Genomic DNA, 19,810 nt, shown 5'->3' with positions numbered 1-19,810 from the left:
GCAGTTTATAAATGGTGTTAATTAGCAGTTATCCAACACTTGTATTGCCCATGTGACAAGATAATCGCCTTCTTTGTTGCACACTCAAACAGCCGACCAATGATAATTGATGATTAGACTCTGACCAGATTGCACTCAGCCCTATTGATCCTAAACCTCACTTTTCCAGAAAAGCTATATCTATATGCCTTGGTCAAAAGAAATTCTAGAGAGGATGGGGGGGAAAAAAGTTGTTGAAACTTCCTAATTTGTAAAGAGTTACAAAGCCAATTCTAAGGCGCTGGAAATCCAACACAACTTTGAGAACCTTTATCTCCAAATGGAGAACATTAAGAACAGTGTGAAGCCTAACCTGGAAAGGTCGTCTGCCAAAAGTACCAGAAGAGCATAGGGAAGATTAATTTAAGAAGTCACAGAGTACCCAAGAACAACATCCAAAGAACTACAGGCCTCCCTAGCCTAAGCTAAGATCAGTGTTTATAATGTGAATTCACTGTAAGAAAGAAGTAGACTGAAAATTGGATTCAAGGAAGAGTAGCAGTATGGAGTAAGCAGTTACATTACAGCGCCTGGACAAATATTTACACAAAAAGTACCACTTTTTCACAAAAAAAAAAAAAATGTTGTTACATCAAAACTGTTATTTAGTTCAACTAACAGTGAAGAAGCAAGCACAACCAATATATATGTTCAACTTTTTTGTGCAAGCATATGAAGTAGTCAAATCTTGGTTTGCGTGGAGTGTTTTTTTTTTTTCCCACTATGTATATTTGTGCATTTCTAAGATTTCCCTAATGCATTGCTATCACTTTGAAAGATCCACAACAGGATTTATGATTTTTTTTTTTTTTTTTAGGAAATTCTACTATTTTTACAAGGACTTTTGGCCTTAATTGTAATGGTGCTTGCTATAAAAGGTGCTATATTAACAAACTTAAAGTACAGGTCTAAAATTTGTTTAAGTCTTGGTTTTTACTTTATAAATAAAAACTGTAACAACAATATGGCACATTTTCAATTCTGACAATTTCACATTTATGACTCATTTGTATTTTCAGCAGAAAATAAAATTATTTTGTTGACTCTATAGGAATGACTTAAAGACCTGTTCTCTATCTCTCTGTTATAAAATATACATGTAAAACAGAAATACCTGTCGGCATATCTGATAAATATTACAATTACATAAGCTAAAAAAAAATATAAATAAACTTAGAGAGACTGAATCCATACAGTTCTTGAAACTAAATATAAGCCAAAGTAGTAATGGCTAACTCTGATTCAAAGTAATCTAGACTTTGAAAATTAAAAAGTTTCTCAGTAATACGTCTCCTGATTTCACATTATGAGTGGTAACAGCAATTGCCACTTCATAGGGCATCTTCTATAAGTACTTATTTAGTTGAGAATTAGTTAAAAGAGACGTCTGTTCAACTCCTCTTGATTCACTTGGCACAAACCTTTAAAAAAATAGGTGCGTCTCTTTCTAAATGGTCCAGGGCATAACAAATTGGAATTTTCTTGCCAGCAGCCTGGCGAAATCGAAAACAAAACTGTGTGTCTCCAAGACAACCTTTAATAAAAAGAAAAAAAAAATACAAATTACTGTATGTGTTTCAGATTATTAAAACATACAAAAATCAAACATTGGCATCAAGTTATTAGAGTTTTCTATTTGAAACATACAGGTGGCTTCAGAAGTACATCTTGCTGCACTAGAGCAAATTCTGCAGTTTAATGTGTCCAAGCACATTTTAGATGTTCTCTCCACTTGCCTTAGCAATTGTAAAGTATAAAATCAATAAAGCAGTTTGGAGAATAATTTAGGAACTAGAAAAAGGGATCTCAAGACTAAGAACCTGTTTTTATACTATTCCCAACTTTCACAAATCATAAAGCCTGATGGTCATCCTCTGAAAGGTACAACATCCAACCCACTCAGACCGTGCCCATGAGAATTCACTCGCTGGGTAAAACACAAGAAATTATCAATTAAAAGTTTAACAGCACAGAAAACACTTTAAACAAAAAACATTCTTACACATCGAGTCCTTATGCATTGCAAACTAGCAGATTAAAATGAAAGAGACAATTCCTAAGTATATGGTAAGCGTACTAGCGGAGGTCAAAAATAACATTTAACACCACTCTGGTCTTGTTCACAACTTAAACGGCACATCACTTGACTTTTTTTCTTTAATGTTACATTAACTATAAAAGTAACACTGATGTGAAATCTACAATATTTTAAACACTACAGAGTTAATAATGATGTTAGTTTTAGGCAGCCTGTCATTTTGTTTAATACACTCCAACCAACTGAAATGCTGGATGTTGAAGGTTTATGTAAAATTAGGAGATGCACAAAAACAATACCAAAAAAAATAGCTTGTTTGCTGCAGCCATGCTGACTACATTTTATTGAGATTAAAAGTTTTTCCCCCAGTTCTTATCTGTGCTTCTTATCACAAAACTGTAGAGTATTCATTCATAAATTAATCACTGGACAAGCACTCGCACTGTTTCACAGCAATACTCTGGAAACACAAATAATGGATAAAAACAAATCTGACATTTTCTTCCTTATATTTACTAATGGTACACGCTAGATAAAAACAATTTTTGTTTTAAATGCCAAATGTACGGTACTCCATAGAACACTGTGGAAAGCTGCATCACCCTATGCATTCTGGGAAACAGTACAAGACTAAATGGCACAGGGATCAAGTCCTCAGAAAAATTAAAAATAAACTTAATAAAAAATGCTTTCCTTATCTGCTGAAAGGCCAGACAAAATGAGATTAGGACCTTTTGTACACCCAAAAAATGGCAACGGGCCAGTTATCCATATACTGAAAATAAATGGAAACATTTATTCCTTAAGATCTTATCAAAAATTATCACATGGTTAAATCTCACAGCGAAAAGATTAATTACAACTGGTTCTTTGTAAGAAAAGTGGGAGCACCTGTATGAGAGCTTATCCAAGCCATAGAAGCTGTTTAGAATTGATTACCATGATTGGTAAAACCCCACTACCTCCGTTAAGCAGATCAAGTTGTTTTCTTAATGTAGCAGGGATGCTAGTTAGGGGCACGCAGTTTCTTTTTTTTTTGTTTAGTTTTGAAGCTCACTGTAACCAAAATGCTTGTCAATATTATCCAAAGTAGGGATAAAGAGAGAATATTGAACTATGCCTTCTCAAGCATTATTTATGCCAAGTATCAGAGCTATGTTAACCTCTAACAAAGACAGCTTGCTCAGTTCATTGTGTGTTGTGCTTTGCATGATTTGACTGACTTTAGCATTTTTAGATTAGTATTTTCTATGTTACACTAACATAACCTGGAACACATAATTTATCACTAAAAACAGGTATTTGTAAGCTTTTGGGACTTGTCTGCAATGGGAAGAAGTCTCATTTGAGAAATGTGTTTAACTATGTCAATACGTGAATGCCTTAAGTTCAATAGATAGAAAGATCGATAGATCGATACTTTATTAATCCCAAGGGGAAATTCACATACTCCAGCAGCACCTTACTGATACAAAAAACAATATTAAATTAAAGATTGATAATAGTATTAAACCAATGTCAATTTAAAGATTTCAAGGATTATACCTGCATTACACAAACACATAGGGAGATGGAATTGTTGATGAATAGCTGAAATAAAATGGTTCTTTAATCCTGTTTCAGTGACAACACAAAGCAGTATTTGTTAAAGGAGTATAAGGCAGTGTCAAACCTCTTTTCAAACTAGAAACACAAGAATTTTACAAAGTAGCAAACATCCAGATAGGTGTGTTACATCAATGTTACAAGTAACTTGTAAACTAAACTTCACATAAATTAAAATTAACTTTGATAGCGCAGCATGGATGCATGTATTTCATATTTACTAATCACGGTTTTCTTTTGTCATAATTTGATATATTGGAATAGAAAACATCAGTTGGATTAAAAATTATTTTAGGAAATATAAGATCAAGAGGAGGGGTAGAAATATATTTTATATATGAATAAATAGGCAATATGCTCAGATCTCTTTTCATTTCCTTAATCATTTCCTTTTATCTAACCAATGTAAAAAAATGTGTAGTTTATTTAATTATTTAGTCTATATTATATATATATATATATATATATATATATATATATATATATATACACACACACTGTATATACACATACATATACATATATACATATACATACATATATACATACACATACATACATATACATATATACATATACATATATACATTCATATACATATATACAGTGGGTACGGAAAGTATTCAGACCCCCTTCAATTTTTCACTCTTTGTTATATTGCAGCCATTTGCTAAAATCATTTAAATTAATTTTTTCCCTCATTAATGTACACACAGCACCCCATATTGACAGACAAAAAAAAAGAATTTTTGAAATTGTTGCTGATTTATTAAAAAAGAAAAACTGAAATATCACATGGTCCTAAGTATTCAGACCCTTTGCTGTGACACTCATATATTTAACTCAAGTGCTTTCCATTTCTTCTGACCATCCTTGAGATCACCTTCATTTGAGTCCAGCTGTGTTTGATTATACTGATTGAGCAAATGAGAATCATGAGGTCAAAGGAACTGCCTGAAGAGCTCAGAGACAGAATTGTGGCAAGGCACAGATCTGGCCAAGGTTACAAAAAAATTTCTGCTGCACTTAAGGTTCCCAAGAGCACAGTGGCCTCCATAATCCTTAAATGGAAGACGTTTGGGACGACCAGAACCCTTCCTAAAGCTGGCCATCTGGCCAAGCTGAGCTACCGGGGGAAAAGAGCCTTGGTGAGAGAGGTAAAGAAGAACCCAAAGATCACTTTGGCTGAGCTCGAGAGATGCAGTCAGGAGATGGGAGAAAGTTGTAGAAAGTCAACCATCACTGCAGCCCTCCACCAGTCAGGGCTTTATGGCAGAGTGGCCTGTCGGAAGCCTCTCCTCAGTGCAAGACACATGACAGCCCGCATGGAGTTTACTAAAAGACACCTGAAGGACTCTGAGATGGTGAGAAATAAGATTCTCTGGTCTGATGAGATCAAGATAGAACTTTATGGCCTTAATTCTAAGCGGTATGTGTGGAGACAACCAGGCACTGCTCATCACTTGTCCAATACAGTCCCCACAGTGAAGCATGGAGGTGGCAGCATCATGCTGTGGGGGTGTTTTTCAGCTGCAGGGACAGGACGACTGGTTGCAATCGAGGGAAAGATGAATGCGGCCAAGTACAGGGATATCCTGGACAAAAACCTTCTCCAGAGTGCTAAGGACCTCAGACTGGGCCGAAGGTTTACCTTCCAACAAGACAATGACCCTAAGCACACAGCTAAAATAACGAAGGAGTGGCTTCACAACAACTCTGTGACTGTTCTTGAATGGCCCAGCCAGAGCCCTGACTTAAACCCAATTGAGCATCTCTGGAGAGACCTAAAAATGGCTGTCCACCAACGTTTACCATCCAACCTGACTGAACTGGAGAGGATCTGCAAGGAGGAATGGCAGAGGATCCCCAAATCCAGGTGTGAAAAACTTGTTGCATCTTTCCCAAGAAGACTCCTGGCTGTATTAGCTCAAAAGGGTGCTTCTACTAAATACTGAGGGTCTGAATACTTAGGACCATGTGATATTTCAGTTTTTCTTTTTTAATAAATCTGCAACAATTTCAAAAATTCTTTTTTTTTGTCTGTCAATATGGGGTGCTGTGTGTACATTAATGAGGAAAAAAATTAATTTAAATGATTTTAGCAAATGGCTGCAATATAACAAAGAGTGAAAAACTGAAGGGGGTCTGAATACTTTCCGTACCCACTGTACATATACACATACACATATACACATATATATAAAAATACACACATACATACATAATATATATTTGCAACAGAGAGATGCATTACAAAGAAAAAATTTAATACAGAACAATGATATACAGTCAAAAATAGAAAAGCACTTGTAAAAGTAAGCACCACATTTTAAAGCAACTCAGCTCATAGAGTTACTTCTAGAATTCACACAGTAATTTAACTGAAAAAATTAACGTAATATTCACATGATTGGAAGATAATGAAATGTCATTAAATTCAAAACAAAGTTGTCAAAAGAAAGAGCAGTTACCTGAATTGGAGTCTGGAAAAGACAGATAACAAATGCTGATTTTCTAAAAGAAAATATCAAACAAAATCATTGATTCAATCACTTTGATTATGTTAGCATTATGTTAGCACTGATCATCCTGAGGCTACTACTCACAAACTAAAATATATCAAGAGTACATACATATTTTAAGAGGAGATAACCGTGCTCATTATCTCTGAAACAAACAGGAAAGCACCAACACATCTTACATAAGAAAACACACCCTAAAGTTAGAATGTACTATAAAGAATTCTGTTAACTGTGTAAATGTATTATATCAACAGCTTGTCTAGACAACAGAATTGGTCAAAGAGGCATACTAAATTCAAATTTAAAATGGATACTGACCTCTTTATCAGAGAGCTTTGAAGAATGAGGATAAATTACCTAAAAAGAAAAAGTATTTTTCTTAAGGTGTTGCTGACAGATATTTTCTCTGAAAAAAAGTATGTTAGACCATCTGGTTCAAAGCATTGAGGTAGAATGAATCCAGATTTATCTGATGCAGTAGTAATTAGCCCACTTTGGAAAGCCACTTAAAGGCAGTGTTAGATCATGCTAAGTCAACTCCCAGTTGTTTCCTCTATCTATTATCTAGATGTAGTACTGAAAAAAGGAATCAAATAATATACAGTATATGCTATATACAAGCAAACACAGTGACAGTGTTTTTGGAGACTGACAAATAATTTTGTAAAGATAGCCTATTCAGTGCTGGCAATGGCATTTTTAGTTATCTCAGACAACCCATAGTTTGTGTGTTAGTTTGCTGCTGACTTCACATGCTTTGTCTAAAATGGCCTTAACTTTCACTGTAATGCAGACGATATACAGTTATATCTTAGTACAGACTCCCCTACAGATTCACCTCCCAGCACACTCACGGAATGCATCACTGATCTTAAGCTATGGATGGAAAATAACTTTCTCAAACTTAATGCCAATAAAACTGAAGTGTCACTGGTAGGTCCAAAATCCCAACTTTCTAAGGCATTCAATTTCTCTAGTTCTGTTGATGGTCCACTTGTCAAACCTGCTCCTGTTGTCAGAAATCTTGGTGTTTTGTTTGATTCATCAATTAACTTTGAGTTACACATTAGGTCTCTTTCCAAAATTTCATTCTATCATCTCCGTAACATTGCCCGCCTCCATCCATTTCTGTCCTTGTCTGATGCTCAAACTCAGGTTCATTGTTTCATAATGTCTCGTATTGATTACTGTAATTCTCTCTTCATTGGCCTCCCTGCAAAATCTATACAGAAGCTACAGTATATTCAGAACTCTGCAGCTAGAGTCCTCACCCACACAAAGCGTTTTACTCACATCTCCCCTGTTCTCTCCCAGCTTCACTGGTTACCAGTTCCATCAAGGATTAAATTCAAGATTCTGATTCTCATCTTCAAAGCCCTACATTACATTGCCCCCTCTACCTCACTCAGCTACTAGCTCCTTACACTCCTTGTCGCTCTCTCAGGTCCTCCAGCAGTAATCTCCTTACTGTCCCACGCACCAGACTCTCCACCTTGGGAGGCAGGTCCTTCAGTGCTATATCACCTCAACTCTGGAACTCTCTTCCTCAGTCTTTCTGAGATTGCTCCGGTTTCTGCACTTTTAAATCACAACTGAAAATTTTCCTCTTCTATAGACTTTTGTCATCTGTGTAATTTGTTTTTTTTTTTTTTTACTCTGTATGTAAAGCAACCTTGGGATTGTGAAAGGCGCTCAATAAATGTAACCTATTATTATTATTAAAATTGTGAAGCATAATGGAGAACAATAATGTAGGACACCAGTATTACAATTTTTCTTAAACAGTAAAGAGAAAATAAATAAGACAATAAAGACAAAAAGTTTCATTTAGACAGAATACTAACTCCTTGACCACCTTCTCCCTCCCTAAATATCCAAAATTCAAATAAATACTTATTTTTAACTGCGGTGGGCTGGTGCCCTGCCCGGGGATTTGTTCCTGCCTAGCGCCGTGTTGGCTGGGATTGGCTCCAGCAGACTCCTGTGACCATGTGTTAGGATGTAGCGGGTTGGATATTGACTGACTGACTTCTTTTTAATATGAATATTTGATAAATTTTAGCTAGTTTCACAGCCCTAATAAGCACATATATACATACGCTTGCACACATCCTCAACACTTCCTTGTTTAATACCCAAAAAAAGACACCTCACAATACATCGTAAGTAAACATTTAAAGTCACTAGGGGGGTTTGCCCCCTACTCGCTTCGCTCACCTCTCCAGGGTCTCCTCAACCTGCTCCCTACTATCGCTACAGATCACAATGTCATCAGCAAACATCATAGTCCACGGGGACTCCTGTCTAATCTCGTCTGTCAGCCTGTCCATCACCATTGCAAATAAGAAAGGGCTCAGAGCCGATCCCTGATGTAATCCCATCTCCGTCACTCCTATCAGAGACCTCACCACTGTCACATTTCCCTCGTACATATCCTGTACAACTCTTACGTACTTCTCTGCCACTCCCGACTTCCTCATACAATACCACAGCTCCTCTCAGTCACCCTGTTATATGCTTTCTCCAGATCCACAAAGACGCAATACAACTCCTTCTGGCCTTCTCTAAAATTCTACATCAACATCCTCAGAGCAAACATTGTGTGGTGCTCTTTCTTGGAATGAAACCATAATGCTGCTCACTAATCATCACCTCACTTCTTAACTGAGCTTCCACTACTCTCTCCCATAACTTCATGCTGTGGCTCATCAATTTGATCCCCCTGTAGTTACTACAGTCCTGCACATCCCCCTTATTCTTAAATATCGGCACCAGTACACTTCTTCTCCACTCCTCAGGTATCTTTTCACTTTCTAAGATTCCATTAAACAATCTGGTTAAAAACTCCACTGCTATCTCTCCTAAATGGTATATAACAGCTTTAATTACAAGAACACCTGCCAAGAGTGAGTTCAAATTATGATGATGAAAAGTCCAAGATTTAAATAAAAAAAATAAAAAAACACACATTAAAATTTCCCTATGAAGAACACATTATTATTTGCCAATAATAAAATTCTACCAAACCCAGTTTGCTCATATTTGGATTGACACTAAAAATGGAAACTGGGAAATAAAAAAGTTCAGTTACAAGTGAGGATGGGTAGAACAAAAATCTGTAGCAACTGACTGATAAGATTCAATGAATTAAGAGGACACTTGAAAAGGAGGACACATTTCATGTTTTCCATTGTACAGCATCTCATCACTGCTGATCCCTGTGTACATTAAACCATAACAATAATTTCATAAATAATGAGAAGATTATACCAACTCTGTTCCATTCATTCTCTTCTCTTGCTGCTGCTGCTGCTGCAATTTTTATTAACTTATTCCCTAGAGACACTGTAACAGAATCAAAACTGATGCTAAATCACAAGCTCCTACTTCCCAAAAAAGGCACCAAGATCCACCTTAATATTTTGTAGCAGGCTGGGAGACCAAATGACTGGGAACAGGCCAATTTTGACCCAATAAATGAGCACTGGCCTAAAAGGTCTATTTTTTCTGGAATCAGTGTAGACCAGAGTTGTTATTCTTCTGTCGCCAGCTACTTTTAGCTAAATATATGCATACTAGCAGTGCTACCCGTCTAAGAAGGGTTGAAGTATAAATAATCAAAGTAGCCCTCAGTGTTATCGCTTGCAGTGTGCCATGCAATACATATTGTAGGTCTCTATAGTGTTGTATGCCAATAGGTATGGAATTCGGAAAATCAATGTTAATGTTTGTTATGTGCCATGTATTGGAATAACAGTGACATAGCAACTGGACAGACACTCAGACACTTATCCTTTTAATCATTACCTAATTATCTGCTTTAAAAGTTCATTTAAAAAGCATATTATATATATTACTTGAATATACGCCGAGTTTGAGTTTTTCAGCACCCAAAATGTGCTAAAAAAACGTCACCCTCGGCTTATATTCGAGTCAGGCAAGAGAAAGACACACACGAGAGAGAGAGAGACACACACACACACGCAAGAGAGAGTGAGTGAGAGACAGAGATACCATATTGTTTTTGTTGACCCTCTTCTCCACTTACAGAGCTAGTTTACTGTTTTTCTTTGAAATAAATACTCAAAGACATTTAATGCCTTAATTTAATGCCTACTGATGCCTCAATTAATGTACGGTAATTTTATTGGTATTTATTTTGATCATTGAAACCTACCAGTAGCTGCTGCATTTCCCACCCTAGGCTTATACTCGAGTCATAAGTTTTTCCAGTTTTGTAGGTAAAATTAAGTACCTCGGCTTATATTCGGGTCGGCTTATACTCGAGTATATACGGTATTTGCATGTATACACAGTATTGTGGGATTGTTTGCCTACTGTATGTTTTGTGTTTTACTTAAAATATGCCATATTTCTTAATATGTAGAGCACTAGTTTGGTTAATATTTCAGTTACTGATGAATCGTATTTGTTTAGAATTCCATGTTGATATTTAATTCAACTACATGTTAGATTTCTGAAGAGGTCTATTAATTTTTTACATTTTAAGATTTCTCACTTAAAGATTTACTAATGTTGTTACTTGTCCTAGTGTGTATATAAACACAGGGAACTCCAGTTTCTGTATTACATCTCGCCTGAAGAAGAGGCCCGAGTTGCCTCAAAAGCTTGCATATTGTAATCTTTTTAGTTAGCCAATAAAAGGGGTCATTTCGCTTGACTTTTCACTACCTTTAAAAAGCAGCAAGACTAACAGCTGTAAATTTCTTGAGACAGATTTCAAAAGTTAAAAAAATGCATGCCTATTTACAACTGAATACGCTCATGAATAATCAGTACATTTCCTAATAACATTCACTTCAAATTTTGTTAGGTATTGTACCAATTCTGCAGTGCCTCAATAATGGATTTGGTGTCCCAAAAAATGTATACACACTTTGAATGATTATAAATAAATGGTTTGTTAAGATACATTTGAGTTCTGTAATTCGATTTAAAGAAGACAAATGTAGAATCAGTTAACACAAGTGTTTGAACTACAGGCTGCTCTGGTCCAGGGACTTCTGATAACGCAGACCAATGGATATGCGAACATCATAAATCTTTTCTTTTGGTATTTGGCCACTTTCTCTTTTATTGACAGTTTATCGATTTTTGCGGTTTTGTGATATAAACCTTATCTTTGACATGACCCTGTCCATTGCCATGAGCTCTGGTGAACACAGGGGCTACCCATTCACACAATCCATTTATTTGGCAGGTTATCATCAAAATAGGCCCTCACATTATGATTGTAGTGGTGAGGTGCTCCATCCTGCTGAAAATAAAACTGGTCCTCCTGTCGAATACGTGGCATGACCGATTCCTGCAGCAAGTTCAAATAAACGGCACCAGTTACAGCGTTGTCTTAACAAACATTGTATTTTTAATTATTCTAAGTGTGTATACATTTTTTGGGACACCCTAAATTTGTACTGAATAAATGGAAAATGGGTACATAAGGTATGCTGATTTGAGTTTCCTATTAATTAAAATGAAATTTCGTATTTTAATACATTCATATTTATCACGGTGTCACAGACTGGTAATGTGTTACATGTCACTTTCCTCCATACTACTACTACTGCTATTATACAAAAATATACTGATACAAAGTGGATATTTTTCAATATTTCATTTATATTGTTGCATCTTTCAGATATAAAATTGTTGAAATTAAATGCTGCTAACATCCACGTTTAAATTTTCGGGAGTGATGAGATAAGTTTTTTTTGTGTTTCCCATATTCTATGAAAATTCTAACGACAATAAATGTTTTTATTTCTGGGTTCACCAGTCCGCTTCAACGACATTGGGGTTTCTTCGTTTGGATCTCTAATGTTGTATCTGAACATATTCAAAATGAATCCACACCTTGACAGAATTTTTTAGAAAATGTCATAATAAATTAAACACACAAAGGCCCTGCGCTCTGACCTTCAAAAGGTCGTGCGAAAAGACAATTGACCCTCGGGGGATTAATAAAATATATTTAAAAAAAATAGAAGTGAGAAGAAGTAATGCCCCCAAGAAAAAAAAGCCTTATACATGCCGAAGGTACATTCCAGACAAACATGTTTTGTATTGAGTCTGTGTTGCTGCAAATTAAGCTAGAGTAATATTAGCTTCTGTACTACCCATCATTTAAAGAACATCTTAATATGCACCTTTGCGTTCAAACCAATTACAGTGCTGAATGTTTCACATGCCAAGGAAACGTCACACAAAAACTGCAGAAAATACATAGCACAGAAAAAACACGCATCTTTCTATTGTAATTTGTGTTATTCTGAGAAACAACTTTTTGTGTTGTACCTGGATATTTATAATTGTATTAATCTACTAGAACTAGCAGTAGGCTTTGCTTTTTTGACCTCACCTGCCATTTTCAAATACAGTGCAACAGCAGCTAACATTCCACATTGAGGCAGTGCTGTTTGTCAAATGTATAGTATTAAAAGTGAACACTCCCTCCACTAGAATGACACAAGTGTAGAGCTCAGTAATGTGGAAAGATCCACAAAGGTGCAGATTACCAACATATTTCAGGAGCATATTTTCACGGTTCACTATGTCCTCCTTGCCCATAACATGCTGGGAACATTGAAGAACAACTAAAAATAAGGGACGAGAACTCCAAAGTCCAAGAATGAATGAAAAGTGCCTAGTAGCCACCCTAGACCTTCCTAGGCTAAGAGAAGATGAGAATACAATGCCCTCTTGTTACATTTCCCCAATTAGGCTGAAGGAAAGACACCTGATGAGGACCACCTACCCAAAACATAGGGTCTGTTGTTTTTTTTTTTTTCTTTTGAAGTGGAAATAACATTGAACTTTTTTCCATATAAAATAAAGAACATAAATGAGGAGCTATATTTTACGGCTAAAATAGAAAAACTACAAGGATTTATTCTGGAGAATGTTATTTGAATGCAAATGTTTTTAAACATATCGTACTCGAATAAGGGACATTTTCCACATTGTTTGTCATTGGCCAAAACTGGTCACCACAGGGTTCTGTTGAGTTTGAATCTTCAATATGTCATTGAAAACATGAGATTATTTTTCTTCCTTCTGCCACCATTACGTGGGTTTAGTAACATGCAAAAAAATATAATTTTTGGATGGAGTATTCTTTTAAAGTCATTTTTAATTTCAATATAATTTAATGAATAAATGATATCTTAATATTCCATTTATTTATATAGCTTTTTACCGGTTCTTAAAGTCACTTTATAGTCCATGGTGTATGCAATTTTATTGTCTATTTTTGTAACAGATTACAAAAATGTTATTATTCTTAAACAAGAATACTTTTGAATTATTTGCACAATAGGATCACATGCATTAATATTAATACTTCTGCACTAAATTATTAAATACCAGTAACGGCATACTACACGATAACGGGCAGTGAATACACTTGACTTATAGTTTTCATCCTCTTTCTCTGTACGTTTACCATTCGTTTGCTCAGAGGTTGATGCCCTTGCTGCTTCGTGAGCAGCTCTTCTTTTCTCCACTCTAGCGGCCCACTTCTTCTCTTCTTCCATCGGCATCTTTTCGCGTTAAAACTGGTTCACTTAAGCTGGCACTTAAGTCTTCAATCTGCCTAAAGAATGATTTAAGATATGAAGGGGTAGGGGACGTGACGTCGAAGGAGGTAGTGAATGAGAACGGTGCACGTACGCATGCGCCGCACGCTGCCCAGAGTTGATTCTACAATAAAATAAGAAGAGTAATAAAAATCATCACCCCGAAAGCGGATAGTAGACGTCACGTAGTATATGTGTATCAAATTTCAGGTCAATAGGTGAAACGGTTTGTGAGCCACAGGTGATTTAAAATCCTGGACAGACAAACGAACAGCCACGGTAGCGTATTATAGAAGAAGACTTGTAGTTAATGCTGGAGTTTACAAGTTTTCAGCAAAGGTTGGAAAGTTCTGCTAGTTTGACATTCTAAACAAAGATGGGAGTTTGAGCAGAACAGTGGCAGCAAAAATTAGATATGTTTACATATATGTTGAGTAGATAAAAATAGCAGGAAAAGGATAACAATTTATATACAGCATAACGTGTGTATGGGATTGAAATATGATTAATGAAAGAAGAACAAGAAAGTTAAATGAGTGAGGATGATTGAGTGAATGGGTGACATTTCCCTAATGAAGAGGGCAAATGAGTGCAGGGTTCAGAGGCTGAACTGGAGATGATAAATTGTTCCTGTAAAGGATACATACTGTTGGGGTCAGCAGGGCTGCAGAGCCGTGGAATTGGAAGCAGTTATTGGGTTACTGGAGTTGGAGTCAGTAAAAATGTACTGAATCCAACTGCAACTAAATCTCGATTGTAAAATAATGTGTTTAAAATTTCCAATTTCACTTATACAAATTCAATTAAACTACTTTTCCTGCTAGCCTTTTGGTAAAAATATAGCCTTGTTTTTAGTTGCGTAAATATTATTTCATAAATAATATGCAAAAGCGGTAGTGTGGCTGAGCGGTCTAAGGCGCTGGATTAAGGGTCCTGCCCGGGATTTGTTCCCTGCCTTGCGCCCTGTGTTGGCTGGGATTGGCTCCGGCAGACCCCCCGTGACCCTTTGTTTGGATTCAGTGGGTTGGCAAATGGATGGATGGATGGATATGCAAATGGATGGATGGATATGCAAAAGCACCAGTGGCATCGCTGCAGCCTTTAGTCCCAACTATTAACGAGTTAGGGTGCTAAGAAGTAGCCTGATGATTTACAATGGCTGTAATGATATGTCTTGTTGCATTGTGCGCTTTCAAACAACATCGTAAATAAATTAGTCTAATTACAAAGAGGGAGTAAGAGTTGGTGGAACAATAAATTGAGGAGTCACAGTCGGTGGTACCATAAATTGTAACAAATCCACAGCCCTGGGGGTCGAGAAATGTTAGGTAGAAAGGCAAAAAAAAATGGTTGGGTTAACCAAGTCACTATTATGGGCAGGTGGATTACTAATACACACAATATACTGATATAAGAATTAGGAAATGTAATATGAAGAACTGGTAATACTCAAAGAGAAGCAAACTCTCACAGCAGGTAAAGCATCAGTGAGGAGGGCATACAACAAACCTGGGGGAAAAAAATCCAGGTAAAGCAATTTTTTGTTATTTGCAAGTATTAAATAATTAATCTATTAACATCTGTGGGTTTTCCTTCATTTAGATCGATACTGGTCTATTTTGTTCAGCATCTTGAGCTGGAGTTCTGCAAGACAGTTTGACTCAGCCATAAATATAAATGAATACTAACAACTTCCTAATTATATAAATAGTGTCGATAGAATGTTCACAAAGTGTTTCTAAAGTTCCACCCTATGCCCATTGTCAGTAAATGAGCAAACGCTCAGTCCGCGAATTCTCTGCATTTTTTAAGTAGCAGTGCGAATAAAACAGCGACTCCTTGTAACTTGTTGATCCTTGATCAGTAAATCAAAAGACAAAATAAAACAATTCTCGTTGGCTTTTCTGACGTCTTTGTCTGCACACAATTTCACAGAAATAACCGCAAAGCCTAGCAGTGTTGAACATCTGGCTGCTTCCACACGCGGTTTTCCTAACTTTATCAGACTCGCGGGCCATGACATCTACCAGCTACACCGGGACCAGCTGTCCGGGAAGACAAAACATATTCCAGCCACTTCTGTAACCGAGTCCGCAGCTTTAGAAGTATACGGGCTAGCTGAGCCAAACCCTACGAAGTCAGACCAGGGCCGCCTTACCTCCACAGCCTGTCCCAGCTCCAGATCGAAGCCCACGACGCATACACAGTGCAGCCAGCAGGAGAAGCGGTCCCATGGCAGCAGTGGCTGCTCCGAGTGGCCCGGGCCATTCTGTGCGTCGACTGGCGAGACGCTGCTGTCAGACTCGTTTAATAATAAGTCGGCCGGCTTCTCCGGGCTAGGCAAGGCCATAACTAATACGAAATGGGCCAGTACCGACAAACCTCCGGTGTCGGCCACTCGACGGGAAAGCAGGTGCCGCACATCCGCCTACAGAAGTACCGGAGCCTTCAGCTGAGAACAGCGAACGAGTGGAGAACGCGCTCGGCTACGTCACATAGAGCTGTGTAGCACGTCACTGTGTTTATCACAACAGCGCCCCAGGCGGTAGAAAACGTTACCACAAAAGTAACCTTCATTCAGTATACAGTATACTGTAGTACTGAAGTAAGTAAACTAATAAGTTTCCAGGGCCATACCTTTTAAAAGTAAAAGAATTCTGCATGTATTTCATTAGTACAACAAAGTGGTGGCTTCTAAGTTCTGCCCTTATCCACGATGTGGCTGAGGATTTTTACCCCAAACAATTTCTTCTTTTAATTAAAGTGCTACTTTAATGAAGCAAGCTGTTGCATACAATGCCTTCAAAAGGTATTCATCCCCCTTCAGGTTTTACACATTTTATGCAGCAGCCCTATGCTAAAATCATCTAAATTTACTTTTTCCCTCATCAAGCAACACTCAATACCCAAGAATGACTAGATTAAAATTAAAAACATGAAATATCACATTGGCACAAATATTTAGATACTTTCCTCAAAACTTCTTTGAAGCCTCTTTGTCCAAAGTTCCAGTCGGGAATCTCTTTGGGTCTGACACAACAAGGTTCACACACCTGTATTTGGTGTTTTTCTGCCATTCATCTCAGTAAAGCCTCTCAAGTTTTGACAGGTTGGCAGGTTGGATGGAGAGTGTTGGTGGACAGCTCTTTTCTGGAATCTCCAGAGATGTTCAATTGTGTTCAAGTTTGGGCTATGGCTGGGTGCTCAAGAACATTCTCAGAGTTGTTCCTATGCCACTCTCTGTGTTGTCTTTTAGCTTTGTGCTTAAGGTCATTGTCCTGTTGGAATATAAACCTTTGTCCCAGTATGAGGTCCAGTGTGCTCTAGAGCAGGGTTTCAATATGAATGTCTCTATACTTTGCTCAGTACAGCTTTCCCACAACCCTGACTAGCCTCCCCGTCCCAAATGCTAAAAAAACAACCCCACATCCACCACCATGCTTTATTGTTGGAGTGGTACTACACAAGTGATGAGCAGTGCCTGGTTTCCTCCAGATAGATAGATAGATAGATAGATAGATAGATAGATAGATAGATAGATAGATAGATAGATAGATAGATAGATAGATAGATAGATAGATAGACACTTTATTAATCCCAAGGGGAAATTCACATACTCCAGCAGCAGTATATTGATAAAAACAATATTAAAGTAAAGAGTGATAACAATGTAGGTATAACAGACAATAACTTTTGTATAATGTTAACGTTTATGCCCCTCCTCCCCCCCCCCCCCCCCGAGTGGAATTGAAGAGTCGCATAGTGTGGGGGAGGAACGATCTCCTCAGTCTGTCAGTGGAGCAGGACGGTGACAGCAGCAGTCCTGAAAAATTAGATTCAAGTAAGATGATACATTAGATCATCTATCAGTCAGGTTACAGCTGCATTTGTCATATTCAATTCCATTCTTGCCGCTTTATGGTGTCAGACCAGTTTGGCCTCCTAACACCTTACATGGTTTAAAATAAGCATGCATTTTTATTAAAGTCTGAAAATTATTGCAAGGACTTCCATTAAAATACCTTGATGCAAGTCAATGAATGTATTTACATGTTTGTGATACGCCATTTGTTAGAATGCCAAATGCAAAGCCTTTTATAACTAAAAATGTTTGTGATGCACCATCTTCATCTCCAGACAGAGGAGCAGCTTCAGTGACAGACTGCTGTCACCGTCCTGCTCCACTGACAGACTGAGGAGATCGTTCCTCCGTCACACTATGCGACTCTTCAATTTCACCCGGGGGTGGGGGGTAAACGTTAATATTATACAATGTTATTGACTGTTATACCTGCCTCGCAGTCTCTACCTTGCACTTTTTAACTTGCACTGTGTTTTTATCACTCTTTAATTAATATTGGTTTTTTTTTAACAGTATGCTGCTGCTGGAGTATGTGAATTTCCCCTTGGAGATTAATAAAGTATCTATCTATCTATCTATCTATCTATCTATCTATCTATATAAACTCACAAAATCATTAAAAAAGATGGTGCATCACAAACATTTTTAGTTATAAAAGGCTTTGCATTTGGCATTCTAACAGATGGCGTATCACAAACATGTAAATACATTCATTGACTTGCATCAAGGTATTTTAATGGAAGTCCTTGCAATAATTTTCAGACTTTAATAAAAATGCATGCTTATTTTAAACCATGTAAGGTGTTAGGAGGCCAAACTGGTCTGACACCATAAAACGGCAAGAATGGATTTGAATATGACAAATGCAGCTGTAACCTGACTGATAGATGATCTAATGTATCATCTTACTTGAATCTAATTTTTCCTGCCCAATAGTATCAAACACTCTATACTAAAAGTCTTTTTACCAACTGAAATATTTTGCATTGGTTTGTAGCCCTGGGCTGAAATGATTAGTATTGTTACCACATCCCAGACTCCAGGTCACTTATGTGCAGCATATTCTTCCTGTTTCAACGAGAGCATTTTGTAGAAACCTTTCTTTTTCCTCTGATATCCCAAACACATGCATGTTTGATTAATTGGTGATTTTAAATCATTTCTGTGTGTTAAAAAGGAATATATGTATGAAATAGGGGAAGCACGTTTTAGGCTCAGAGAACAAATCCTGCTCAGAGTGTGCTATTAGCACAGTCACTTTGTCAAAATGCAGTGCTCTTTTGGCATGCATGGCTAAACTACTAGCTAGCTGTATATTAGAGCACAACATGGCCCTGATTCAAATCCAACCCCAGGAGTTTGCTTTTTGCTGTATTCGTATATTATGATATACTGTATATTGTGGCAATAGCAGTGATGTTTCAGTGAATAACTGGGCTTGTTGAAACTTGTAAATGAAAGAAGGGTAATAAATAAGTTTGAGAAAGAACAGGTGGGTCTTCTGGCTGAATGTGAATGTAAACACAGAGTGTGTCTCATGAAAACACCTAGGAAAAGTGATTCATTTTTTCACTCCACAGGAGCGCCGGAAATAGCAAATTCCTTGGTTAGAGTCCAAGGGGTTAAAGGGTGACTTGCTTTACAGAAAACTTGAACAATATTGTGATCTGCATTCATACTGTTCTGGAGCTAATATTTTCTAACAGAGATATCAGAAGACACAAAGAAGGATATTCTTTACTTGTATCGTCTCAGGGGGATGCTGCCACCATGTGTAGTGAGGGAACGCATAACCCAGGGAGGCAGTCTTCCTCTGTTTTTCTGCTATAATAATTTGGGTGATTTGGATAGGAATATAAATGACAAGCTGGTTAAGTTTGCAGATGATACCAAGATCAGTGAATAAGCAGATACTCTAGAATCCACTGAATCAATTCAAAGGGGCCTGGAGATCATACAGGCTTGGGCAGATTTGTAGCAGATGAAATTTAATGTCAGTAAATGTATACTAGTCTATGTAGGAAGTAAAAATGTTAGGTTTGAATACACAAAAGGAGGTCTGAAAATCGAAGGTACACCTTATGAGAAGGATTTAGTAGTCATAGTAAACTCATCACTATCAACTACTAGACAGTGTTCAGAAGCCATT

At 37.2% G+C, this 19,810-nt stretch overlaps 1 protein-coding gene across 1 annotated transcript in view; it reads right to left on the bottom strand.

Moving 5' to 3' along the window:
* The window catches only part of dennd6aa (DENN/MADD domain containing 6Aa), a 55,664-nt gene extending 39,393 nt beyond the window's left edge, over nucleotides 1–16,271 (bottom strand). Inside the window, 4 exon segments of the mRNA XM_028824707.2 lie at nucleotides 1,461–1,573; nucleotides 6,154–6,196; nucleotides 6,523–6,561; nucleotides 15,958–16,271. Of these exon segments, the coding sequence (XP_028680540.1) occupies nucleotides 1,461–1,573; nucleotides 6,154–6,196; nucleotides 6,523–6,561; nucleotides 15,958–16,149 (387 nt within the window). The 5' untranslated portion in view covers nucleotides 16,150–16,271.
* Nucleotides 16,272–19,810: the final 3,539 nt, after the last annotated feature.

Source organism: Erpetoichthys calabaricus, chromosome 18 (assembly GCF_900747795.2).
Source record: "Erpetoichthys calabaricus chromosome 18, fErpCal1.3, whole genome shotgun sequence".
In the NCBI taxonomy this organism is placed as follows: Eukaryota; Metazoa; Chordata; class Cladistia; order Polypteriformes; family Polypteridae; genus Erpetoichthys; species Erpetoichthys calabaricus.
The sequence above is the reverse complement of the archived record's forward strand: the minus strand, read 5'-3'. Positions and strand labels throughout refer to the sequence as shown.